Consider the following 25769-nt stretch of genomic DNA (forward strand, 5'->3'; position numbering starts at 1 on the left):
TAAACTCCTCTGCTGCAACTTGACTACCAGTACTCAGACTAAAACTTCTAGGGTCTCACTTGTTCTGGGTTACATATAAAGTCTTTACGGAGGTGCAGGCCCTAATGTTTGTCATACCCCCTTGGATTCTGCCAAGCAAAATTCGGTTACAGCGTATGCTACGGGCGCTTCAGCGCAACCCCCCTGCAAAGGCGGTGTAACGAGCCCAACCTCATAGGTCTGTGCGTACAGGGCATTTTAGTGATAACGAATATTTTAGAACTTTTAAATTTTGAGAATTAATTAATAGAACTCGGATCGTGGGCCGTAATTATTTGTTGCTGTCTTGTAACAGTTAAGTGATTGTGAAGACTTTTGCTGTTCGAGACCCTGAAGTAGTCTTCGCGTAGCCTGAAAATGCCCGGAAAATGCCCTGTGCGCACAGACCCATGGGGTTGGGTATCGTTAGTAACCTTAATAAACTCGGGAAATGCCAAAGCGCTAAGCCAGAAAAAGATTCTGCCATCGACACCCCTAATCGACACCGGGGTGCGGAGAGGGGGGTGTGCGATTCTAAGGCTAAATCGGTTCCTTACGGAGTAATAGTCGGACTTTAGTAACCTTAATAAATTCGGGAAATGCCAAGCGCTAAGCCAGAAAAAGATTCTGCCATCAACACCCCAAATCGACACCCGGGGGGGTTGGGGGGGGTCGTTTTACTTTTTCCCTCTGTATGCACACTTATTGTGGAACCGGGTTATCGATCGAAGAAATGATTACATTTGTGAGCAACTTATTTCTCTCCTAAACTACTTCACCTCGGGCTTTCCTCCTTGAAATACAGCCATGTCCTCCGTACAACACATTTGACATTGGCATTTTGAAATTTGTTCAACCTAATTGGCAGTCCCAATTATATTGTTGCGGTGCCACCAGGCCCTGAACCTCTTCCCATAGATATAAAGTGGAATTGTCGTCAATGACAGCCCCAGCTGAATACCACCAACAGTATCAAACATCGAGGCAGGGCCTACTTTTGCAAGCCAATTGTTCAAGAAGACTACAATGTGAGTTCGGTTAGTGAGTGTTGGTTTTCAGGGGCCAACCACTCCGTCCAACATGGAAGAAGACAATATAGACTCACAAGAGAATCCGAACCACAAGAAGTTCTTAACCGTCATCTGAATGATGAATGCTTCCACGCTGATGTCCCGGAATGCGTCGACAATGTAAGCGCCAGTCGACACAGCCGCGACCTGGACGGCGACAAATACTAGACCCCACATTGCTGAAGCTGCAACAGGACTTTTACCTTGGGTTATCAGATTTCCAAAGCAGAAGTATCCAATAGTAGAGACAACAGGTAAGAGAGCCATGAGAGGAAGTCGGAATTCAGGCTCGTATATACCATTATTTCGCCGAGTGAAGAATCGAGCAATGGGATCGGAAAGTGCCCCACACAGGATACAACCGAGAAACCCCCCGACCGTTGGGCCTGCTCCTATGTAGCCCAATTGCGCTGTATTTAGCAAGAATGGCGGCGCCGAGAAGATTTGCGCAATGACAATAGATATGCCAATGACCCAAACAGAGGCAAATGCAACTATGAGGATAGCCCAGGTGATAGCTGGGTTAAGCAAACAGAAGAATGGTCTGATGAGCATCTTAACGAGAGAATCATCTGAAAACGACCCATGAAAAGGTTTCATTCGGCTGAAGAAGGATTCGCGGGTATATGATGTTGCGGTAGTCGCAGTCATTGTGGTCTTGAGCGTCTCGTCTTGGACGGCTTCCGCTTTTGGCTTGTCTTTCTCGGGCACCAAGTCTTCCACGGCCTACACAAATCGAGTCAGCGGGCAGTCGAACTTGTCTCGATAGGTTTTACTTACATCCTGTGAGTTTGTATCGAGGTTGTATATTGCGTTGCGATTGAATGCAGTTTCCCAACCAAAGAATACCAAAAACAGCCAGGCGAGGCCGACAAAAACGTCTAAGATATAGAAAACCCACCGCCAACCGAGGTCCATGGTGATCTTTCCAGCGATGGTTCCTGGAAGGTTCCCGAGTCCGGATTGTGACATGACATAAACGGCCATCCGGGTTCCTCTTTCGTGTACATGATACATATCACCGATCAAGGCAAATGTGATGCTTTCGAACATAGCAACACCCAGACCTTGGAAAACTCGGGCGCCAACCAGGGAGCCATAGGACTGAGCTCTTCCAGCCCAAATAGACCCAGCCAAAACCGCGGACATAGAGAAGAGTGATGTTGGACGCTTTCCGTATTTGCGGGCAAGGGCAGCGATGGGAACGCCAACAGCTCCAACAGCACACAGCTGGTAGCCAGTGAGAAGAGAGAACTCGGTGAAAGTAACGTGAAATTCGCCGATGATAGGAAGAGCCATCGATGAGAGGAGAGGTCCCACTCTAGCGCAATGTTAGATTGGATGCCAGATCAGGTGTAGTAGAACTTACCCGCCGATTACACAGACTGTTGCATAACAGTAAACGAGGAGAATAAGATCTCGCTGCCAGAGGGGCCAGTTGAGGGGGTCATTTAGACTGTTGGAAGGCTGGGGCACCAAGATTACTTCCTTATTCTTGCCAGTCCCTTTTTTGAGACCTGATAACTCAAGCTCAGCAGTGTTTGCTTGTGTATCGAGAAGAACTGTGCCGGGGACATGATGTCCGTGGGTGCTACTGGACTCGAGGACTCCGAGAGGCATGATTGGATTTAGGGAAGGAAGATGAGAGAACTGTCGACGAAAAGGATAGGAATATCCAAGGAAATTCTGATCAAGCAGCACTCTTTGTACCCTGCATGTTGATAGAGCTATGGACCAATCCCGTTCGCGATGGAGTCTTGACGACCAAGGACATGAGTGGGGACCCCGGATTTCGCGGGCATTTAGGCTGGACTGCAAGATCGCCGTGGGAAGCTTAAGTCCTCTGTCGCACAAACTAGAAGCCGGCATTTAGGATCACGGTCACGGTCATTCGGGATTAAGGGGTTCAGCGACGCCAAGCGAGACTAAGCGAACCCCTCTTGCAGCTTCGGTTGAGGCTTCAAATCTCATCCAAGCCACGCATTCAAGCTGGTCACTGCTTTACCTGTAATGTGTATACTTATTTGCCTTCTGCATTGTCTGACGTCTTGAAATTCAAAGAAGATCCCGGTTTACATACGACACTTTACGATCCAGCCGCGGTGCCATCAACACATCTCCTTCAGTATGGGTGAAGCACCTTCTTTGTCGTTCGACACTCGAACTTTCCATTGGACTGACGCAAAATCAAAAGCGATTACCCGACCCCAGGATCCCTACAACTACCTGCAAGGTTTTGGCAATGAACACCAATCCGAATTCATTCCAGGAGCTCTTCCAATCGGACAGAACTCTCCGCAAATATGTCCTTTCGGTCTATATGCAGAACAAGTCACAGGCACCTCTTTTGCAGCCTCTCGTTCTCACTCAATGAGAAATTTTCTATATCGTCGCCGCCCCGCATGCGTTCACAGCACATACGAGAAGATTCCCGACAACCCCACAATTGAGTCTTCGTTCCTGAATCCGTCAAAAGATTTGCACTCCATTCCCTCACAACTATCATGGTCGCCGTTCAAAATACCAGCAAAAGAAGCTGCCGTTATCGACTTCACCAAGGGAATACACACCCTAGGTGGAAGTGGACAGCCAAATGTTCGGGAAGGGATTGCATATCATATATTCGCAATCAACAGCAGTATGAAAAATACAGCCTTCGTGAATACCGACGGGGATTTTTTAATTGTCGCCCAAGAAGGGCACTTGGACATTTTCACTGAGTTGGGCCATATATATCTTCAGCCGTCCGAGATCTGCGTTATCCAACAAGGCTTGCGATTCAAGGTCGACATCGTTGAGAAGCATTCTCCCTCTGGTGCCAGGGGGTACATCATTGAAACCTGGGGCACAAAATGGGAACTTCCTGAGCTCGGACCTTTAGGAGGCTTTGGCCTCGCAAACCCAAGAGACTTTCTATTTCCAACCGCAGACATCGATACCAGTTCAAGCGGCCCATGGAAAATTGTTTCAAAACAAGAAGGCAGATACTACGCGATTTCTCAAGACCAGACTCCCTTCGATGTTGTAGCTTGGCATGGAAACTACATCCCCTACAAATACGACTTAACCAAATTTGTTTATCACAACACAGTCTCGGTAGACCACACGGATCCAAGCATCAACACCGTCTTGACAGCCAAGTCTCGAGATCTGCATGCACCTCTGTGCGACTTCCTCGTCTTCGGCCCCCGTTGGGATGTAGCACAGAATACGTTCCGGCCCCCCTACTTCCACCGAAACTGTGCCTCTGAATTTCTCGCGCGTATTTATGGGCTAGAGGTAGCTGGTGGCCGCTCTGAAGTCTTTGCTCCTGGTGGTGCAAGCTACGAAGCAGGTTTCACACCCCATGGCAACGCAGATCAACGCACTATTGGCGCAATGCACGTGGATCTAAAGCCCATGCGTGTGGGTGAGAATCAGCTTACATTTATGCTTGAGAGCTGCCGTAGCTTGTTGTTCACGAACTGGGCACTCAAAGATTCTGGCGTTTTGGTGGCGGAGGATATTCCTGCTTCAACGTGGGATACAGTTCCAGTATGTTAAGTCTCCGTTGTATCTCGTGAGATTTGCTAATATTATCGCCTTTTAGGATCGATTTGGAGAAAACGAAGAGGCGATCAAGTTTTTGAAGGCCATGAATCGGGCATCAACCTCTCTTGTCATGTGAAGTTATTCATTTTAATGTTTAAATTACTCACTATCGTTATTGGCTACTGCAAATAAATTGAATTCTAAAGCGGTCCAGAGGGTCTTATGTTGATTTCCTTGCATCTCGTTGACTTGAAGTAAAGCCGCTGTTGAGACATCTTGAAGTGTTGAAGTGAAGTATGTCGCTGATTGAAGTATTGCGGTGTTATTTGGGGGCCAAAATAGCGGGGTACATGGAAAATGCCGACCAATTCTGGAGATGAGCTTGTTGAATCTTTAAGGCGCAAGAAGGGATATGAATAAGTATTGACTCATTGTAGTAGTATGTGTTCTGGAGATACATACATGAGTGCTACGCTCCTGCTAATAATATCTCACGTGCTGCCCCTTTCACATCGTACTCCCACATTTCATCTGTAATAGTGCCTCCCTTCGCATCCTTCTCATGCCATTTCTTCGCATTCTGTCTCCCACTATCAACAATATACGTACATCTTGGAAGCCTCAGATTCTCAAAAGTCTTCAAGATCACCGGGATCTGTTCCCGATGCGTAACGCGGTCTAACAATTCCGCAATCGCAGCTCCATCCTCAATGCCCATGCCAGCGCCTTGTGCCGCAGACGGCAACATTGCGTGAGAAGCGTCACCTAAAAGCACGATCTTGCCACCTGGGAAAATCCACGAGTTCATTGGTTCGAGATCACAGAGCTTCCACTCGAGCACATTCTCTTTCGGCAGCTTCTTTAATATTGCGACGAGCTTAGGATCCCAATCTTTGTATTGGTCAACAAACTCAGAAGGGTCGATTGGAACCACAAACTTGGGACCTTTAGTGTGCTTTGCTGGCTGCGTGGAGACTAGGTTGAAGAACTCTCCTTGTCGAATTGGGTACCCAAGAATGTGACAGCCTTTACCAATCCTGCGCGTCAGATTAGATTCTGCTTTAGAATTGCGTCGATGAGGTGCAACTAACCAGCAATAAGTTGTTTGATTATTGACATTCATCAAAGGCTCTAACACGGGATCATTCTCGAATTCAGAACGGTGGATAAGTGCCCGGTACGCAGAGTTGCCACTGAACCGTGGCTCCTCGTACTTACCAAGCAGCTCTCCTCTAGCACTTGAGCGATATCCTTCACATGGTATAAGTCGTCTTTCTTGGCTGAGGGTGGGCAGATATACTTACCATCAGCAACAAGAATTACATCCGCCTTCGCAACCGTGCCACCTTCCATCAGCGCACTCGGAGCATCCCAATCAAATCGCTCGACCTTGACTCCCATCTCGATCTCAACACCAATCTCTCTCGCCTTCGCCAGCAACACATCATGCAAATCCGCTCGGTGGATCTGCCACAGAGGTGCCCCTAACTTCTCCTCCACATCGTCACTGTAACGTGTGTCGCTCAGAACCGTTCCATCGTCATGTTTCATGAAAACAACTCTTCTCATGTGGATGCCGACGTGATCCAAGGATTCACGCAGCCCCATGTCACACAGAACACGTGAGGCATTCGAGGATATCATGAGCCCTGCGCCGACCTGATTTTCACATTAGTCACGGCAGCAGATCCGTTGATTGATCACAACTTACATGTGAGAATTCGGCGGAAGACTCCAGCACTCGCACATTGAAGCCTTTTTCTCGGCACGCGACTGCGGTCGTCAACCCCGCGATTCCGCATCCTACGACCAGGACGTCGAGATCCACAAGAGGTATCTTTGATCCCATGTTCTGTTTGTATTCAATTTGTGAATATCTGGTTTCGCAATCTGACGAGTAATAAAACTTTGAGCTCAGTCAGGATGCAGAGCAAGGCACTTTTTTCAGGACCTTTCGATTGAGCGCGCTTTCACGTGAAGGGGCTTGAGTAGGATGCCAAGTCTCATCACTTGACTCAGACCCCACGGGGTTCCGTGGGGACGGCGATTTTGCACCGGGCCACGGCCTTTTCCCCATCTGCACGCCAGCAATAGCTGCATTTACTACCCTGGTCCCATCCACGACTCTACTGAGTCAGTATACGAGATATCAGAATCCTCTGACCAATCTGTGCGCATCTATCGGATTTAGGGAAGACCCGACATGCAAATTCGGGAAGTAAACACGGCAGGGAGGCACTCACTGTAACCGTGGCACTTTCAGGGTTTGGCATTAGCAAGCCCAACCTGTAATTTCAGGAGACCCCTGTTTTAACTCGTAAGGGGCTCGCTAAAGCCTCTGAGAAAGGACCCAAACTGGCGGCCCTATCTTTCAGTAGGAGAGCAGTGCAGTTGATGAATTAGAAAAGACGATATCAAATAAATCATATAAGCAAGTTCGATTTAAATTAACTGCCTCTCAACTATCCACTAAGTGCCCCAAAAATGCCTACCCATCAACAGATACACTACCTGTGCAATCTACCCGCAAGGTCACCGACACTATCTTGTAATCTCTCGCAAAGCCTGATATTCTCGTATGCAGGCTTCGCATTCTCCGCCACTTCCTTGTGCTCTCCATTGGGACCAAAGTACATCAATGTAGACGAACCATCAGCTTTTTGATCATAAGGTTTCCACGGCTCGCCGCCGTTCACGAACCGCAGCCACTGAGTAGCAATTGTCTCGGCCAGTTTCGCCAGGTGTGTAGGCAGATGTTCTTGATAGGTGAGAAAGATGTAAAGGAGGTCAACAGTGTGATGTGCCATTCCTGTCCGATCAACAATTAGTATCACTAGAAATGAAGTTAAATGTGGGGAGAAGAAGTGAAAACTACCTTTGTTTGGACCATCGAAAGGATTCCCTTCAGCCATGTGGTAATAAAATATATCACCGTTGGAGAATGATTTTGCTACTTCACGCATAGGCTGTGACCATTCAGCATCCGACAAGAGCTTGACGAGCGCGGGGAAAAGCGCATCTTCGGGGAGGTCGGATGAGATTCCGTATGTCTGCAGAACCTCACTGGCTCGCTCTTCACCCAAAACCCCAATTGCTAGCACTTTGACTCTGTCAAAAGTCCACTGCTGTTTCTGCAGAGGCATTGCGAAAATGAGACCTTCGGCAGCGCAGTCACCCATCAAAATGCGTTTGAGGCTCGAGTGATACTTCTGTGAAGATAAGGTAGACGCTGCAACGTTTTGCTTCAAGAAGTATCCGTCCACTGTAGCTTGCCATGCTGGGACGGGACTTCCAAGAGCAATGTACGACAAGACAAGATCATCCGCAGAAACCTCTCGGAGCGTTCGCAGTTTGTCTTTGGGAGATGCCTCTGCGGGGATTTTGAGCCTGGACATGAGTTTTTCACAGACGGTTTCCTGTTGTTGTGCGCTTCGGATAGTGAGAGATCCTACACCAGATTGGAGGATTGCTTGTTGGAAAGGAAGGGTGGATTTGAAGAGCTCGGAACACAACGTGATGTGTGTATCGACTGCAACATCAATTGGGTCAGATGTTTTTACCCTCAAAGAAGGTCAAAGAAACACTTACTTGAGCCTGCGCTTTCTCCCCACCCAGTAACACGATTTGGATCGCCCCCGAAAGCCTTGATGTTCTTCTTGACCCACTCATATGCTAGAAGTTGATCCCTGATACCATAATTTCCAACTCCACTGTCTCCAGCAGCTTCATTGTCTTCTCTGATGGCGGTGGAGGCAAGAAATCCAAAAGCACCTAATCGATAACTTGGGAAAATCCCATGTCAGCATGAAAATTCTTTTGAAAGTTTCACTGTGGCAAATGGTTTCCGGGGATATTTTCCTACTTTATCGTAACCACCACAACTGGCATTTTCTGGTTGACTGAGAAGTTAACCAGCGGCGCACCATCTATAGATATCAGATATCAGCATGTTAGCAGAGAATGGAACGAGACTTTAACTTACCATAGCCCGGATCTGCTCCTGTTCCCACACAATTTCCACCTCTGAAAAACGTTAAAGTTGTCCACTTGAAGAGTGTTCATCTCATACCCATGCATCCATACCATGACCGGCAATCTATCTTCTGGTTTACTCCCTTTCGGACAAGTAATATTGAGATTCAGACATTGGAACTCATCAAACTCGTAGCCATGCTGGGCAGGCAGTTTCTTCTGCGTGATGGCAAATCCAATGACCATTTTGGGAAATGGACACAGAGGTCTACCACAAAGTTAGATTTAATGGGATACAAAAGAATGTATATATTTTTGGGGGATATTTCCTTGGGAGTTCTGCTCTTACCCATATTTTGTGCCATCCCATTTGTTCTCTGGCCATTCTGTTACGAGCTTGGACTGCCGAAATCTTGCTGGGATTGAACCGTACGGAATTCCTCGGTATTGCTCGACGTTTGGAGATCCAGATGGATAGAAAGTTTTTATTTCTCCTAATCCTGGTATCTGGCGAGCCATTTTGTTGCGCTGGAGATGGTGGTGAGAAAGGAAACTGAGAGGTTTGAGAGACTTCCAAATGCACGGTTATTCTACGCTAAAGTTATGGCTTGAGATTTGAAATGATTTGGATGAAGTAACTTAATTAACAACGGCAAGTTCAATACAGGTACAGTTGTTGTTCATATCACCGTCAGTCGTACACGGTAAAAGTCGCTAGTTATCTCTTCCCGTCTCCAGCGGCACAACGGGAAAAAGTAAAACGACACCCTCCAGGTGTCGATTAGGGGTGTCGATTAGGGGTGTCGATTGGAGGTCAGAGTATTAACGACTCATAGTTGGCTACTTAGGCCCTTTAGAAACCTTAAGTTAGATTTTTAATATAAGTACATAAGCTAGGATACTATAAGACTTATAATATAATCACGTGCTTCTTAACTTGTAATAAAATAGAATTTTAATTTAAAGGAGTTTATGTACTAATTAATTATGTTCTATTTTTTAAGCCTTATAAGGCCCTATAAATTCGGGGCTTATAGGGCTCTCATGTCTAGTTTTAGGGACTTATTCGCTAAATTTCTAGGCTTTCTTAAGCTTACCTTTAAGCTATAAAATATTAACTTTTTAACTTCTTTAATTTAAGAAATATTACTAAATATTATTTTATAAAATATTATTTATTTAAATAGCCTTTAATTAGCCCTATAATAAAATAATAAAAAGTATCAAATTCTATTGAATACTTATAAATTAAATCTAAAGAGAAAGCTAGATTCTTGGTGTTCCTCTCCGATCGCTTCCCCCTTGAGTTAGTAGGCGAGTCCGGCCCCCAATCGACACCCCCAATCAACGCCTGGGGGTGTCGTTTTACTTTTTCCCGGCATAACCCCGCAAGGAAACCCCGCCAAACCCCGCCTTCACGCCGCCCCACCATACCTTCCCCAAGGCAAAGGTTGTTCATCAAACTCTAGTAACTTTATTGAAATCGCTCTTTCTTCGGTGCTAAGTTCTTCCTCTTTTCTTGCTGAATCCTTCCCACTGTGCTAGCCAATTAGCAATCTTTCCTGACATGGCGATGCTCTCCGTCGGATATTCAGTGCTGGCAATACTCTTTTCTCTCATTTTGAACCACGTAGTTTCGACATGGCGCTTCAATAGAAAATACAAGCTGCCCAATGTTGTCCCAGGATGGCCCATCATTGGGAATACACTGGATGTGCCATACCCAGCGGGGATGTGGGGCAAAGAGATGGCGAAGAAGTATGGAGAAATGTAAGCCTCAACCACTCACCCTTTTCACAACATTTGCCTTCACCCCCCTTCATTGATTCCTAAATCTGAGAGTGAGGTCTAAGCTGATGCGATGATGTAGGTTCACCCTCAACATTGGAGGCAGAAGACTAGTCTACCTCAATTCATCACGAGTCGTAACCGACCTCCTCGAAAAACGAGCAGCAATCTACTCCTCACGCCCCTTTCGGCCCATGCTCAGCGACATCATGTCAGCCGGTGCTCGAATGGTCTTTATGGGGTACACAGACAAATGGCGAAATCAGCGAAAGATCATGCACTCGATCCTAAATGGGCGCCAAGCGGAAGCAAAATTCGTGCCATTTCAGAATCTGGAGGCTAAACAATTGGTATATGATGTGTTTGTGGATCCAGAGAATTATCAGAAGGCGAGCCAGAGGTTCTCGAATTCGGTTATTTTGAGTGTTATTTTTGGACGCAGGGCAAGGAAGGATGATGAGCTTTTGCAGTTTATATTGGGGTATACTGGTGTGCTTGGAGACTTCCAGTTTAATCCTCTAAAGAGCCCGGCAGATGTGTTTACGTGGCTGGACAAGCTACCTCGTCCGCTGCAGTGGTGGAGGCCTTTTGGAGAGAAGTTTTGCAAGACTCATGTAGCGTAAGTACAAATCCATTTCCCCCCGAGATCCTGCACTGACCCAATCTTCAGCATGTTCCAAAAGGAGTGGGATTTGCTCATCGACAAGATGGATAAGGGGATCGCGAAACCGTGTTTTGCAATCGATGTCCTGAACGGAGCAGCGAAGAAAGAATTCGAAATTGACAACATCGAGAAGATCTACACCTGGACAAGCCTCGTCGAAGCCGGAAGCGACACCTCTCGCATTGCTATCCTGCAAACGATTGCCGGAGCTGCGTGTTATCCCGAATGGACCAAAAAGGCTCGAGGATTTTTAGACGAAGTATGCGGTGCCAATGCAGAACGCTTGCCTAGTCTTGCCGATAGGCCAAAGCTGCCTTACATCACGGCGGTGATGAAGGAAACGCTTCGCTGGAGACCGTTTCTGCAATCTGGTGTACCGCATACTCTTACGAAGGATGATGAATACGAGGGGTATAGGTTTCCTGCTGGCACGGAGTTCAGCTGGAATGCGTACTCCATTGCGCTGGATGAGAACGAATATGCAAACCCGCTGGTATTCAATCCTGATCGATTCATGAATGGGAATTTGGATAAATGGGCTCAGGGACATTGGAGTTTTGGTGCTGGTATGCATGCTTGGTCCTATAATCCATTCTTAGGCTTGGACACTAATGAATACAGGTCGTCGCATCTGCGTGGGGTTGAATGTAGGTGCAAACAATATTTGGATTGCAGCAGCATGCCTGCTTTACTGCTTCAATTTTGAAGAGGATCCGGTAAGCAGGGCTTGAAGTCTTGAATGTGTCCGCGGGAACTGACGTGAGTAGGATTACCCGATCGATCAACTAAACACTGTGTGGGAAGACCCTACGAAGCCCCCATTTAAGGTCAAGATCACGCCCCGTAGTGAGGCACACATCGCTCTTATCAAGTCGGAAGGTGCAATTGCTCTCGCGGCAGACTACTGAGATGAGTGATGCAGACATTGGGTCACAGTGTAAACTTACATGTCGCAGGATGATCATGCAATACTTGGATGTATGTAGAATGAGTGAAGCACAGCTGCACCGAAACTTCCTTGTTAGGAGCGGCCCCGGATCCCGATCTTTCCTTAAGAAAGAGAGTGAATCGCATATTTGCTCCTCGGTTCCCTCTTCAGCCCACTCTCCTTGACTTGCTTCAACACATATAAAACAACCCCCAAATTATTGAAGTAACGTTATTACACGTCGCTATACCAATTTCTCAATTCCCACATGTCACTCAAGCTAAAGCTTATTAGCTCCATGCTACTGTGTATATATATGTCCTCAAGTCAAGGACTTGAAGGGCCAGCTGCTATTGTCAATAAATCTCCAATCCAACACAAATTATTAACTTCTTCCAAATTATATCGGACTGAAAGGCTGTGGGTGTTGAGCGCTGTGCAGGAATGCTGGTGGAGACGTTGGACCGCGTCCAGATAGACCCTCGATATCGCCACGAGTGATCGACGCCAAGCACCTTGATGCAAACGGCTGGACTAGAGGAACGCTGCCCGCTCCAGCTCCAGCGTATCGCACAGCGGCATCAAGAGCTTGTCCAATACTCCAATGTGCTCCTTAGCTGCTCATCGTACTTTCCAAGACAGCACTTCTCTCTTCTTCGCCTTGCTCCAAAAGCTATACTGGAACCTAGCCTTCCCTAGGAACACTCCCTCCCATCCGATCCGAGCGCATTGGCAGCAACAAGGAGTTGTGACAACAAAAAGTAATGTGCCCCCAGGCAACAAAACTCGCAACATCTCGTACCAGATAGCACGCTCACAAAGGTGAGCGATAACCACTGGGCTCGTACTGGACTGAATCATGGGCCGGAATTTACGGCAAGTCCAAACCAAGCAGGCAACCTCTAGCTCCGTTGCGTGGTATCGCTTTTCTGCCTCCCTCAATGCCTTACTCATAAAGAGGATTGGCTGGATTCGGGATGCTGATAGCTTCGTGACGAGATCTGATAGTGCCGATCCGGGTCGCCAAGTAGAAGGCCATAACTGAAAATCCTCGTTCCTGGGACACATCAGAATTAAGCAGGAGACCCCTATCTGGGGGAAAATGGACTAGGAATCTCGGAACTGTAAGCATGCTCTGCAATTTTTCAAACGCCGCGAGCCCCTGGGGCGTGGGTTCATATATTGTCTTTGCACAGTAGTCTACAGCGTCGATTTTTGGTCCTGCTTCGAGCAGATGGGTTTTCCGCTCTTGCATCGGATCCACTGCGTGGGCATAACTTGGGAGATATGCTCGCAGCCATCCGGTCATGCCAATATACTGCTCAAGGGCCTGCAGCGTACTAGGGAAAGTAATTCTCTTGAACGCCGCGACTTGTTCTTGTATTGTTGCCATCCCAAAGGCATCCACAAGGTGGCGCAATAGCTTTACCTCAATGTCTGCCGATTTGGGAACGAGACCTGACTTGAGCTTGTCGTTAAATAGGCGGTACACAGTCGGCGAAGAGATCTTCGCGTCCTTGGTCGGGGTGGGTGTATTTTGGCTGGCTAGGGGACTGCTGCTACTCATGGCGACGTTCGCGGTGCAGTGACGCAGCTGCACAGGTTCATAAGGAGGCTATAAATCAACACAAGACCTTTTCCACTCCCTATCGATTCGGAGAACTTGCACTTCACAACTGTATATATTTCCCCGCCCGGCATTCCTAGAAACGCAAGCCAGTCGGATCAAACGTTCGCACTGGACTCTGCTCTGTTCTGCTCTGCTTCCAAACCCACCAACAATGCAAGAAATGGGTCTGGGCACACGCCCGAAATCCATGAAAGCGGATTTCGGCTTGGGTTATATGCTAGGACTGCGCCAAGGGAAATCTGGACGTAAAAAGCGCATGGACAAAGCTTGGTGGAAGGATATTCAACAAGTCCCGATTTTCGACCCAGCCTGTCCTCGGTTGATCAAAGCAAGTAAGGAAGGCAGGATGATATTTCTTTAATTAGATAGTGGGATTGACAGCAAAAACCGGATTGACAGCAGCCAGCCACTTTGATCAGACGAAATCCCCTGCACCATGCAAGATCGAGGATCGAGAGCCGTCTCTGGGTACTGTATCCAGCGCGCGAGACTCAACATAACGTCAAACTCAATGGATGTTCACTCGAGGGCGAGAGAGCCCTCGGTCTCGGCATTTTTTGTGATATGTGTTTCTTCAATGATACGATTTTGACCTTGGCACTTGCTACTATTATGCGCCTAGACAAGGTTCCTTCAACAGGGCAGGAATTTTTCAACAGGTAGACGGTTTGATACTGGTTTTGACATGGTCCCGCTGAGTATGTTGGGATCGGGACGGTGAGGGAACGGTCCCGTGTACCGAGTGTGCCGAACACATCTCGTGTACCGAAATGAACCGAATGCGCCGAAAACGCCACAAACTTATGAGACGTGCAACAGAGAGCCAACTGCGGAGAGAATGGTGGGGTACCCCTCGTGGCAAATACGGCGGGACTGATCATTGCAGGAACAGATCATTCTGTGCTGATAGCAATAAATACCTAACATCACCGCCAATTATACGGAATCGAAACCTTGAACATCATCCTCCAAATAACCTCATAAATCCAAGCTTGAGAGCTCATGTTAGATCAAGCCTGCTGCTGCACAACGCCCTTCTCACTAGTCTGGATATCCTCCGGGTCACTATGCTGCTGCTGATGGCCCCCAGCCTCCCTCTGATGAATCTTCCTCATCGCCTTCTCGATCGTATCATGGCCCGCCGCCTCATTCAAATCGGAGTCCTGGTTGACCTCAAAGCTGCGCCGCAGATACTCCGGTCCCACAAACGTCATGATGATGACATAAACGTAAACACAGCCCATGAAGATGCACATGACCTTTCCATATTGGTATCGCTTGGTCTTTCCTTTTGGCGGGAGAGGGAAGCGCGATCCGATCGTGGATTCGATGGTTGAGGATGCCGAGGACGCGAGGTTGCCGAGTTGGTAGGAGGTCCCGACGACGAAGGTGCGGAAGGATCCCGGGGAGAGCTCCATCAGGTGGATGGGGATCACGCCCCATGCGCCCTGGACGCAGAATTGCTCGAAGAAGGCGGCGGCGATGACGGCGTGGCTGGAGGTGTAAGTGTATGGATACAGAAGCGCGCCGCCGATGATCGAGATGAAGATTATGGAGAAGCGGCGGCCGAAGATTTGCGAGCTGTACCCGATTACGGTGCCGCCAGTCATGGCGCCGAGGTTCGCTACTACTTGGGTGACGGTCACGGCGTTGGGGCTGAAATTGTATTGGTTGGTTAACATGGTTGGGTAGAGATCTTGGGAGCCGTGGGACTGGAGGATTGTTAATATGTGTTAATATGGAGGTGGTCAAGGGGCTTACCATGAAGTTGAACCCAGCCATCAGCATCACCAAGTAGATCAGAAGGAGCCAATGTCTCTTAAGTGCAACTTTGCCTTCTGCAATGAACGTCTTCCCAATATTGCCCTTCTCATTTCGAACGGCGTCACGTTCAATGTACGCATCAGTTTCTGGCAAGCAGAGACGGAAAATGATGATCAGAACAGGTGGGCAGGCACCGAACCAGAAGAGAGGGCGCCAGCCGTGGGAAGTGGTGTTGACAAGGCCTCTCGCAAAAGCAGTTGCCAAAAGATAACCAAAAGCGTAGCCTTGCTGCAGCATGCCGGAAACGATTCCACGTGCCTCCTCAGGGCAATCCTCGAGAGCCGTTGCAGCAGCATTGCCGTACAGACCACCCATTGCGATACCGAACAGAGCTCTGCATGCAAGGAATTGCTTATAGTTCTGGCAGAAGCCTGTCCCCAACTCGAGAACGATGAACAAGAGGTTGTTTACGACGAAAGGCCATTTTCGTCCGTACCTATCGGCTGCAAGACCGAAGACGGTGGATCCAACGGACCGGAACATCAAAACCAATGTGATTCCCCAGGTGATCTGGGTATTCGTCTTGCCGAAGGTCTCGGCGAGGTCCGAGACTGTCAAGCTGACGGTGAAGAAGTCAAAGGCATCCCAAGTCTGTAAAATATTAGTAAGCGTACGTACAGTCAGCTTATCCAAGACAGAGCCATACCCAAGCAAGGAAACCGACGAGGAAGAAGAGCCATTGCTTTCCGCTGAGCATTCCCAGGAGACGGAATGGATTAGGGGCGTGGTGCATTGGAGGCTTCAGAGTGGTGAGGCGTGTCGAGGCATACTCGCCTATGGTCATCTCGTGCGGCGCTGGCGATTCAACGGCCTCTGGAACGTGAGTCGCATCTGCGACCTTTTCATTGCTGGAGGGATCCATGTTGGAGGTGGGCCTTCAGAGGCTGGAACTGGCTGGATAACACGTCAGTATTCAGATTCGGTCAATTCTGGGCGTGGGTGCAGAAGCTGGCAGTGCGTGACTCTCTATTGCAAGTGGGGAGGAGGTAAGGTAAATGCTCACATTGAGTTGTTCTTGGCCTCGAACCCAAGTTGATCTGTAGCTTCGATGATCAAGGCAAAACCATGTGCGAGAGAGCTTCTACTTATCTTCTCTCGACAGCGTGCCCTGGTAGCACTACTTGTACTCTACGAGACGCACTAATCCATGCTGCAGCAGTCCAGACAAGGGGGCCTGCTCGCTCTCCCAACCCGCCAAAAAGGCACACCTCGCACGCGAAAGACCTATCAAGCTTCCCCTTCCTCGCCTCGGCCGGTGATCTCTTTTCAATAATCGGCTACAGAAGCCCAATCCGTGCTTCTCTGCCTTCTCCAGCTTCTCTAGCTCCGTCATCAGTGCCGAGTATCCTTGGACTTGGCGAGGGGTCCCCGCACTGCAAACAAGCTTTCAGCCATTCAGGTGGCTGTGGCTTGGCCGGCGGCACTGCATCCTGGCTCCGACCCCACAATCTCACGAATACACCAATGATGCAGCCTGGGCCTGCTTTGAAGCGTGTTCTCGATGTGGAGAGGCCGCCGAGGATGCCCCCGTTGCCACCGCGAGATCGTCCGAGTCGTCTGCAAGGGAAGCAGATATCCGTGACGCGGTCGTTATTTGACGAAATGCCCCGTCCTTCGGGCTTTGAAGGGATCTACTGTAGTCTCTCAATTGAATTTATCTCGTTTGGCCTCCTTTTCTGGCCTCCTTTGAACGGAAGTTACCTGCTGAAGTGTGTGAGCAGCCTTCTCCTCTTCTCTCCAGCTCAAAGATGGATCATCTGCAGTCAGCTCAAGCCCCAGCCGCCGTTGCGGGTCATCCTCCACTTTCAACAAGTCCTCACGCTCTGATTTTCTTGTGACTCCATCGGATCTTCACGTCAAATGCCGTTAGTGGTCTTGGTATTTCCCGGCGCGCGTGACGCTGTGAAGTAATGCGGAAGGAATCGTGATCCGGGGTCCTGGTGGCGCTCTGCGCGTCGATTATGTGGTGCATCGCGCCCAGTGGCTGCAGGACACGACTCTGCGTCTCGGCAACTCCCGGGGGATGCTTCGGGAGAACCTCATTTCGTTTTCGCAAAGGGGCAAAGGGACGAAATGCAAAAATGGACTCCTGCAAGAGGAGCGCGGTTCGCGATGAGATGTCGGACTGAATGAGCGAGTTCTCAAATATCGACCGGCCGTGGAAGTCATCTGTGGACCGTCATTCGTTTGCTATGTGCTCTCCAGCTTTCCAAGTGCCTTCGGTGGCCTTCTCGGCACAAGAAAATGATTCACAGCTTTGCGGCTTCATGAACTTTGCATTAGGCTGAAGATTGCCTCGCTGTATTTCATCCTCTATCAAATTATCATCCGTTTCTCATCCCCTTCTGCTAGCCATGAGGCTGAACGAAGAATGCAGCCTTTCGGCCAAGAAGTCATCCACCACGCGAAAGGCTGCGTGGTGGCTGTTATACAATTAGACTTTATTCATTCTGGTTTCGTCGAAAGGAGTACTCGTTGAAGCACGCCCATTTACCTCGCGTCTGCTCGCTGATTCTCAATCTTACGTAGAATGCGAAAAGGAGGGATCAAGCATTAGTATCACTGAAAGATACACACCATTAAGCTTCCGGTGCTGTTTAACTTCGAAGCGATTGCCCGAATATTTTCGGTCACCTTGAGTGTTTGTTGCAAGTCCCTCGCGCCGTCTCGCTTTAGTATCGAAGATCTCTAATGTGAAAAGGGGAAAGGGGGACAGGCGTCCTTTACCAATCTCGCTCGGCAAACCAACAGCCAAAAAAAAATTTGCTTCTCCAACACAACCAGCAAAACTGCAACCTCCCCTATTTTCTTCAGGGAGGAGAGAACAAGAACCCCGTCGAATGATGCACCCGGCGTGAACATCTGGGGGTCTGGTTTTTATCCGATCGTTACAGCCATCAATGCGCCACGCCCTATTTTCTTCAGGCGTGGGATCCTGCCGCATTTATATGATGGTGTGCTTCCTGTGCGCAAGTTGTTAGTGGTTACCATTAGGACGGGGAGTGAGTTAGTAACTTACGCAGAATGACTTTGAAGCTTGCAATCGCACTCACCCAGAGACTTGTCTCCAGTTTGTGGTCCGATCTGGTGAGCAAATCGCTTATTTGAGTCTATAACACTCCTCCTCCGAATTCCGACCATCCACGTGATATCGGTGCGTCTGCGCTTGTGAGAGGTCAATATTGGAAGTTTCCTGTTCTGTGCTGCTCGATTTTCTTTCATAATGGGGGATAATTGCTCGTTTGATGTGTATAGTAATGCCGGCAGATATTGGCTGAGGTGGTCGACATTGCCGCCGTGCCTGCTCGGTGCCAACAATCTCACTCCCATAACAGAGACAGAATCACATTCACGCATCTCACAGCACGACATAAAGTCGGCCTGAGATTTCTGTATTCAAGAGGCTTAAGGATAGGGCAAAATGCCGTGACTGGTCCATGATCGGGATAGCTTGCATCTTGCTCTTGTGGTTTTCTTCTTCATCATGCTCTGTGTGAGCAGGAATAAAGACCCTACCCAAACCTCGATGGCAGGAATTTTGCACGCCTGTTTATCGATGCCGTTGGGCTATTTTTTAAAGCACTTCGCCCGGAACACGCACAGTGACAACGTGGTGTATCTCTCATCTGTCCCTCAAATAATTATATTTAATATAGTAAGCTCTATCTTGTCACAATATGTTAGATCAATGGAGCAAGTGGATCCGTGATTAACGAGCCTGGCCTCAAAAGTCCGTGTTTTTAGCGATATTTTCAGGCATCGCAAAACCAAAGTCTCCCACTTCACTTGACAAATATACAACAACTATTAATTGTGACCTATTATAATTTATATATATAGGATTAAAGAAGCTAGAGTGAGTTTTAAACCCCTTTTAAAGCGATTCAGAGAATAGGATAAAAGGCACAAAATTGGGTTTGGCGTTTGCTTCTTAGTGAAATACCGTAAAAACACGGACTTTTGAGGGTGGGCTCGTAAGTGTGACGCGTTAAGAATCTTGTGGTTGGCCTTATCGGCTGCAGAAGATTTTTTGCGTCTGAATCCTTTTGAAACTTTGATCAATGCCTACACATGGAAAAGCCTTGATATGCTGTCAATGCACCTTTGTTGGTGAGCAGTAAAACCGCATGCAGAAGCTCACGTACGCTTTCTATACGCAGTTTCTATAGTATAAAAGTCGTGGCGATGTGATTCGCGAGCTATCTTGAAGAACACAACGGGACCTAGAAGGGAAAGGTAGTAAACAAGTTAGGAGATTGATCTCAGAGTGGTTTGTTGAATAAATGAAAGTACTATATATATTTCAGAAGTTAAACGCCATCACCTGTTTGCCATAAACTTGTTCCAAAGAGAGACAAGAAAAGTAGAGAAAAAGAAATGAGCTTCACAACCAGAACTCAAAGAAACCTATCCATGATATGACTCGAGAAGCCGTCGAACTGCATGGTGCCCGTTCTGAGACGCTCTGCTGATAGCACTTTCATACTGTGCTTCCTCTCCCTCTTGAAAGATGTTTGCTCCAGCGTTGAGAAGCAATTGCACCATGTCGATTCTTCCATGCTCTGCTGCTCCCTCCAATGCTGTCCTGCCACCAACCTCGGCAGGCGGTGCGTTGACATCGGCCCCGTACTCCAACAGGAGATGAGCAATCCCCAGAAGACCCTTGATGGCGGCGAACTGTAATGCAGTTGCGCCGAAATTTTTGGCAGGCGGTGCGTTGACCTCGGCTCCGTGCTCGAGAAGCAGCTCAACGATCTCTTTACTTCCGTCTCTGCTGGCCATTTGCAAAGGCGTGTGAGGCATGTTACCGAATATCCCGTTTGGATTGCCGTTATATTGTTGAAGGAGTCTAATCGTTTCGATGTCTTGATTACTGACTGCAATCTGAAGTGGTGTTCCGTTGTCACGTTCTGGCAGATCGTCCGGCTTTCTTTCGGTTTCTTTGGGTACCGCAACAACATTCGGATCAGATCCTGCCTCGAGGAGTATGCGTACTATATCCACCCTCCTACAAGAAGCAGCTAATTGCATTGGTGAGTCGTACATGCCGCACGTTAGGTTACCATCTGGCTTGCCGCCTGCATCCAGAATGATTTTAAGTTGCTCAAGATTGTTCCGCGTGATTGCCATGCGTAGTGCAGAACTGAGAAAGAGGTTGTTGTTATTGATGCCATATTCCCAAACCGTATTTGGGTCCGCACCATGGCCTAGAACCATGCGAATGATCCCGAGGTTAGGGGTGGAATCATGTTGGAGAGCACTTACCAGCGCCCATGATAATCTTCTGGTCGGGTTGATCCTCATCAGAGAACTATCAAGGAGTGCTCGAACAATTTCCCGATCTTGCCTTTTCATCGCGCTAGCAAGTGCTTCATCTCCAACTTCTTCGTCGTCAGGTGGTCCGTTCCAGCTGTGTAACGCTGTGAGAAGGATATAAAGTAGCCTGCTGTTACGTGTGGCTTCTTTCAAGGCGTGACGATCATATGGATTAGCTCCTTTACTAATAAGAGTTTCCACCAAATCTGGATTTTGACTCCCAATAGCGGCTGCAAGAGGTGTCATGGAATGCCACGCAGAACCAGGGGGGTTGATGGCAGCGCCCCGGGAAAGGAGGGTATTGACCAAAATTAAGTTTCCGCTCGTAATAGCAGCTGTCAGGGGCATTATACAGCGACATGATGTGCAAATCCTATCGGCATGGCCTAAAGCGTCCATGCTAGCTCCAGCGTCGAGGAGTTTCCCAACCACGAAGTCGTCGCCCCACTCGATAGCCATGATTAGCGGATCTCCGGCGACTTCGTGATAATCAACGCAACTTGAACTAATTCCAAATTTGTCGCCTTCCGTTTCTGTGCTCAGTATTGAATTCGCATCAATGAGCTTCAAGACCATATTTCGATTCTTCTCTCCAATTGCACTCAGAAGTGCAGTGCGGCCATGGTGAACAGCATTGATATCCGCACCCGCCAAAAGAAGGGTGTCTGCGATATCATCGTGATTACGCAAGATTGCTTCAACAAGGGATCCACCGAGATGTGAAGCAATCGATACATTATACTTTGAGCACTCGTCAATGATGAGGCGAAGGGTGCCAATGTACCCAGAGCTGCAGCAGTCCTCAATAGCTCCTTCTAGTCCCTCGAGCGCGCGAACAAATTCGCCGCCCTTGAAATCTCCATAATCGAATATGCGCTTGAGAATAGAATCATTTCCTAGTCGTATGGCTTCACGCAATAGTTTCATTTGGGTAATAAAACCTGGTCGCTGCCTGAGTAGAGTCCTTATATACCAGCCACCTCCACTTTTGCCTTGGCGTATGGCATTTCTCACAGCTAATGACGACAGAGGAGCACCTGCACTTAATAGTGCATTCACCATCTCAAGACTCCCCGTCTCAATTGCCTGCTCTAACGAGTGCCCGGTTGATGTAGTGGCCCCAGCGCATAGCATCATATCAACAAGCTCAACACTTTCTGTCAGCACACTTAAATCAAGGATTGACAAGTAGCAACCCTTTTCTTCAGTGTGGAAGTGTTCGTCTTCTTCATCGTCTTTTTTATCGTCTTCTTCTCGAGGACACCAGAGAAAGTGTTTGTTAACGTCCACTCCCGCATCTATGAGACTGCAAGCCACACCGATAATCTTGGATAAACTTTCGGAACCGCGAAATATTGAAACACGCTCACATAGTGTGCTTGTATACCCCTCAAATGCTTCGTCAGAATGTAGCTCTGTTTGCTCCCAGCTAAAGAGGCATTCGCGAAGAGTGCAAGTATCTCGTTGTGTGAGAAAATCTTGGTCAGCCCCTTGTTGAAGGAAGAAGTTAACAAGTACACCGTTACGGTATTTTGATGCGGCCGTCAATGGCGAGTGCCCATCTTCCATGACAGAGTCCAATCTTGTGTCTAGATATGAGGTTCCGCCTCTATTCCAATGTTGGAGAGTTGGAGAAGACCGGTCGATAATTGGGTTAATGGCTGCTCCTTTATCTACTAAGGAGTAAATGAGGTCGAAGAAGCAGGCGGATGGTATTTCGAGGTCCTGGTCATCTCCAGCTTGAGTCTCCTCTTTTCCATATTCCCAAAAGTCTCTGTGATCCCGGAGGTACTCTCCAATAATAGCAAGAACCAATGCACTGCTTTTCCACCCAGTTCCAGGTTGATCAATGCTAGATCCTGCGTTAATGAGTTCTAGAGCCAGTTCCGTGTTTCCTCTAATACATGCATACTGCAAAGGATTCATGTAATCGGGGATTCGTGGGTGCCGACAGATGTGCCCGTTGGGATCTACTCCAGCTTCGATCAAGCGTTTGGCCATCGGTATATCTTCAGCCTCAATTGCCAATCGAAAGAGGTTCTCGAGCAGCGCCTCGCCAGTCGGCCCCTTTGTAGTGGCAATGGCTTTGAGAACATTTGTGCTGCCATGTCTTTTCAGCCATTTGTATACTTGTTCTCCGTTTGTCTCGCCGGGAAAGTTGTTCGATAACATGAAAGTTGCGAGGTTTAGGAACTCGACTGGCCCGAAATTTTCGAGTCGCTTTATTGCAAGCCCTTGTGCGCAGGCTTCTTCAAGAAATGCTGAATTGGGAAGGAGCGAATCGATGATAGGCATACTGGAATCGTTTTGATCTATTTGAAGAGATTTCCCCAAGAACGGCGCGAGGACCGTCAAGCTAGTGTCAAAGGATCGGATCGACTCTGCCACACATCGGAGTAGTTAACAATAGCTCGAAACTGAATAGATTTGCTACTCACCAACCAAAGGCGGTATAGCTTCTTGAAATTGAAGTATCGGTAGATTCTCAAAGACTAGTCGAAATGCTGGTCTAGCGATTGGGGTCCGTATATTGAATCCAGGTGGTGTTGCAGGAGGTGTTTCTAAAGCCATCAGAAATAGAATATAGGCTTTCAAGCTTTGAGTAACTCACCCTGCGTTATCTTGAATTGCTCCGTGACTGACATAAAACCTTGGCGAGATATCTCCTTCTGAAGTCTCTTTCTTGGCATCAATTCCCCATCAAGATAGACGTTGCTCTCTTTGGCAGTCCGCTTCCGTAGCCCAACTTTCTGGCCGACGATCTTCCAATCATCTTTTGTGTGATTCTTCTGAAATCCCCATTCCTTGAACTTCTTCTCATACTGTGCTTTCCTAGAAATTGTTAGTCCGGTTCCTTCAAAGAGAGTCTTGGTCTCATCTGTACTTACGTTGCCTTGAATCCATACTGACTTTCCATCAATTTGATAACGCCATTAGGGCCCTCAAGCTTATGCCCTTTCACAATATACAGTCCGCGTATGACATTTTTGAATTTTTCCCAGCCTTGTGGTGACGTGTCAACCCAGCCATGTGATGATGAGCCGAACGAATGCGACATCTTGAATGGCTCAAGCTCGTTATTGTTGATTCAGTTGAGTATAATGAGGAGGTTCAAAGCCGGATGGCAATGTTCAGAGGTGGAAGATGAGCGAAATGAGGGCATCTTGGAGATAAATGCGGTCAAAAGTCAGGCTCTGCGCAGCCACCTCCAACTGGATCTTGGTGTAACGACCCGGCCAAAACACTGCCTTTTGATTCGCAGATCCCAAAATCTGACATGCAGCCTCTTCGGCTCCTTGCCTCACACCCAACAGGAGCGCCCGATGTGGCATGCATGGATCCTTGACATGCGCAGCTGTGATACGTCGGTTCCAAAACCTGCGTGCGTTCAACCTCCGTGTGGCTAACATTGGTCCTCGATCAAATCCTCTTTTATTGGCGAGTTCCAAAATCTTTTGCATGCTGGAACCTCAACACGGGGCTTGGGACTCACGCACAAGGCGGTGCGGTGCGTGAAATGGATCGTGTCTCCTTGCGGATCATCAGGCATCGCGATGGTGCACACTCCACCACGCCTCCTGAAACACCATATGCATTTTGACTGGCCAGTGCCAAAATCTGCTTGCTGATTTCCGCTTTGTTGCAGTCTGCCGAAGTGTCTGAATAGCCCCAACGGGCAGAGATGCCAACTGGACTCGCTCACATGTCCTAACATTATGGGCGCACAGATTTCTGCGTGGCTTGGGTGGTAGTCATCGATTGGCAGTTTCCAAACTCTTCTGCGGTCCCTGGCGAAAGCTATCTTCCATCCTGCCCTTATTGGTATCGGTGTGATATCCATTGGAGAATGCCAAAATCTGCGGCACAAATTTCATGACATGAGGAATTTCTCGTACTAGGAACTGCCATAAGGCCCCCAATACAAATTCAAGGTCGTAGCGGTGGCCTTGGGACTCATAAGTCCATCATTTCCTTTCCGATTCTCTAATTCCCAATACCAATATTGCTCTTTTACGCTGGACAGTCCCTTCGCCTCCATCCAAATGGGCCTTTCACCAGAAGCAATCATCGGCTTGGTGACCCTCTTCGTCACCTGTGCACCATCCGCTTTTCTTTTAGTCGGCTGGATTAACAGACGTAGGAGAGGTCGACGAGACAATGGTCCTGCTGTCGAAATTTCCGCTTGCTTTGCTACTGGCTAACACTGCTGACAGGCAGAATGCTTCAAAGGGTCCCAGGTCCACGAGGGGCTAGGAGGACATACGCTCTCCACGATGCAGATATCGAGAGGAGGCTTCGAGCTGGAACAACGCTTGTCTGGAACCATGGTCTGAAACACCTTTGCAAGACCTTCCTTAAATCTGATGAGAATACTGCTAACCATTCTCTACCTTGCTAGAATTTATCTCCATCTCCCTCGAATCGCGGTCATATGTTCAGGCGTTGTGCTGAGGGGATATTCTCCGAAGATTTACGGCGTTCTGATACAGCGTCTACATACTGCTGGACGGGCGGCACACTCTATCAAACACAAGTCCTATCATCGATCTCATAAGGGATGCAAAGGACAAATGGAGGTTCAGCACAACACGGGAGCAATGGGTCATTTGCACCCAGACCCTTTCAATACAACCTGCGTTCCCTGGTCACAAAGTATTTGGGGTCGTTATCCATTTGAACTCAGAGTAGATTAATAATTATGGTCTCCCACTGTCTTAATCCTCCTCCATTTACCTTCAGACAAGTCATCCCTAATATCGCCCTTGATACCATGATTGACAAACTTCGCTCTCAGGAAGTCCTTGAGTGGGTTGATGGAGCTGTATGTGTTTTGGTGATAATTTTTTCATCCCTTTTCTAATCCGTGAAATAACTCTCTGAGATCCGCCTGTATGCTCCTAGTGTAATCCCCACTGTCGCCAAACCTTTTATTCCCATCAGTGGAACCCTAGAAACGCATATAAAGTCCCGAACGTAAGGCTGTCGAGAGGGAGATTCCAAGAACTTCTGAATCCGTGTGAGCAAGCC

The 25769-nt window shown here is 48.1% G+C and overlaps 7 protein-coding genes across 7 annotated transcripts; 2 read left to right on the plus strand and 5 right to left on the minus strand.

Annotated features, from left to right (window-relative positions):
- Positions 1-875: 875 nt before the first annotated feature.
- On the minus strand, positions 876-2708 carry K444DRAFT_642103 (MFS general substrate transporter; the record flags this gene model as incomplete). The annotated part of the gene is made up of 4 exons (XM_024884699.1): positions 876-1039; positions 1124-1814; positions 1869-2409; positions 2458-2708. The coding sequence occupies 4 exons, from the start codon at positions 2706-2708 to the stop codon at positions 876-878; spliced, it is 1647 nt and encodes a 548-aa protein (XP_024739891.1).
- Positions 2709-3215: 507 nt separating this feature from the next.
- K444DRAFT_662003 (homogentisate 1,2-dioxygenase) lies at positions 3216-4755 on the plus strand (the record flags this gene model as incomplete). The annotated part of the gene is made up of 2 exons (XM_024886644.1): positions 3216-4622; positions 4678-4755. 2 exons carry the CDS (start codon positions 3216-3218, stop codon positions 4753-4755), a joined length of 1485 nt encoding a protein of 494 aa, XP_024739892.1.
- A 263-nt stretch (positions 4756-5018) lies between these two features.
- Positions 5019-6582, minus strand: K444DRAFT_558390 (FAD/NAD(P)-binding domain-containing protein). The gene is made up of 4 exons (XM_024876822.1): positions 6331-6582; positions 5924-6278; positions 5711-5870; positions 5019-5656 (listed from the first exon to the last, which is right to left on the minus strand). Exons 1-4 carry the CDS (start codon positions 6466-6468, stop codon positions 5089-5091), a joined length of 1221 nt encoding a protein of 406 aa, XP_024739893.1. The 5' UTR covers positions 6469-6582; the 3' UTR covers positions 5019-5088.
- Positions 6583-8181: 1599 nt separating this feature from the next.
- On the minus strand, positions 8182-8837 carry K444DRAFT_524453 (alpha/beta-hydrolase; the record flags this gene model as incomplete). The annotated part of the gene is made up of 4 exons (XM_024874354.1): positions 8182-8401; positions 8482-8545; positions 8602-8642; positions 8689-8837. The coding sequence occupies 4 exons, from the start codon at positions 8835-8837 to the stop codon at positions 8182-8184; spliced, it is 474 nt and encodes a 157-aa protein (XP_024739894.1).
- Positions 8838-10164: 1327 nt separating this feature from the next.
- On the plus strand, positions 10165-11951 carry K444DRAFT_523907 (cytochrome P450; the record flags this gene model as incomplete). Its single annotated transcript, XM_024874325.1, has 5 exons — positions 10165-10361; positions 10486-10998; positions 11050-11609; positions 11665-11759; positions 11811-11951. 5 exons carry the CDS (start codon positions 10165-10167, stop codon positions 11949-11951), a joined length of 1506 nt encoding a protein of 501 aa, XP_024739895.1.
- Positions 11952-14611: 2660 nt separating this feature from the next.
- On the minus strand, positions 14612-16287 carry K444DRAFT_523763 (MFS general substrate transporter; the record flags this gene model as incomplete). Its single annotated transcript, XM_024874311.1, has 3 exons — positions 14612-15313; positions 15363-16016; positions 16072-16287. 3 exons carry the CDS (start codon positions 16285-16287, stop codon positions 14612-14614), a joined length of 1572 nt encoding a protein of 523 aa, XP_024739896.1.
- Positions 16288-19832: 3545 nt separating this feature from the next.
- Positions 19833-20228, minus strand: K444DRAFT_523823 (ankyrin; the record flags this gene model as incomplete). The annotated part of the gene is made up of 1 exon (XM_024874319.1): positions 19833-20228. One exon carries the CDS (start codon positions 20226-20228, stop codon positions 19833-19835), a length of 396 nt encoding a protein of 131 aa, XP_024739897.1.
- Positions 20229-25769: the final 5541 nt, after the last annotated feature.

The sequence above is a fragment of the Hyaloscypha bicolor genome, assembly GCF_002865645.1.
Source record: "Hyaloscypha bicolor E unplaced genomic scaffold K444scaffold_53, whole genome shotgun sequence".
In the NCBI taxonomy this organism is placed as follows: domain Eukaryota; kingdom Fungi; phylum Ascomycota; class Leotiomycetes; order Helotiales; family Hyaloscyphaceae; genus Hyaloscypha; species Hyaloscypha bicolor.

Bases quoted from the DNA above. Each gene is read 5' to 3' on its own strand.
- K444DRAFT_558390 (XM_024876822.1), bottom strand. From the start codon at position 6,468: ATGGGATCAAAGATACCTCTTGTGGATCTCGACGTCCTGGTCGTAGGA. The intron at 5,871-5,923 runs GTAAGTATATCT...TACCATGTGAAG, and splicing joins TGTAATTCTTGTTGCTGATG to GATATCGCTCAAGTGCTAGA. The intron at 5,657-5,710 runs GTTAGTTGCACC...TCTGACGCGCAG, and splicing joins AATCAAACAACTTATTGCTG to GATTGGTAAAGGCTGTCACA.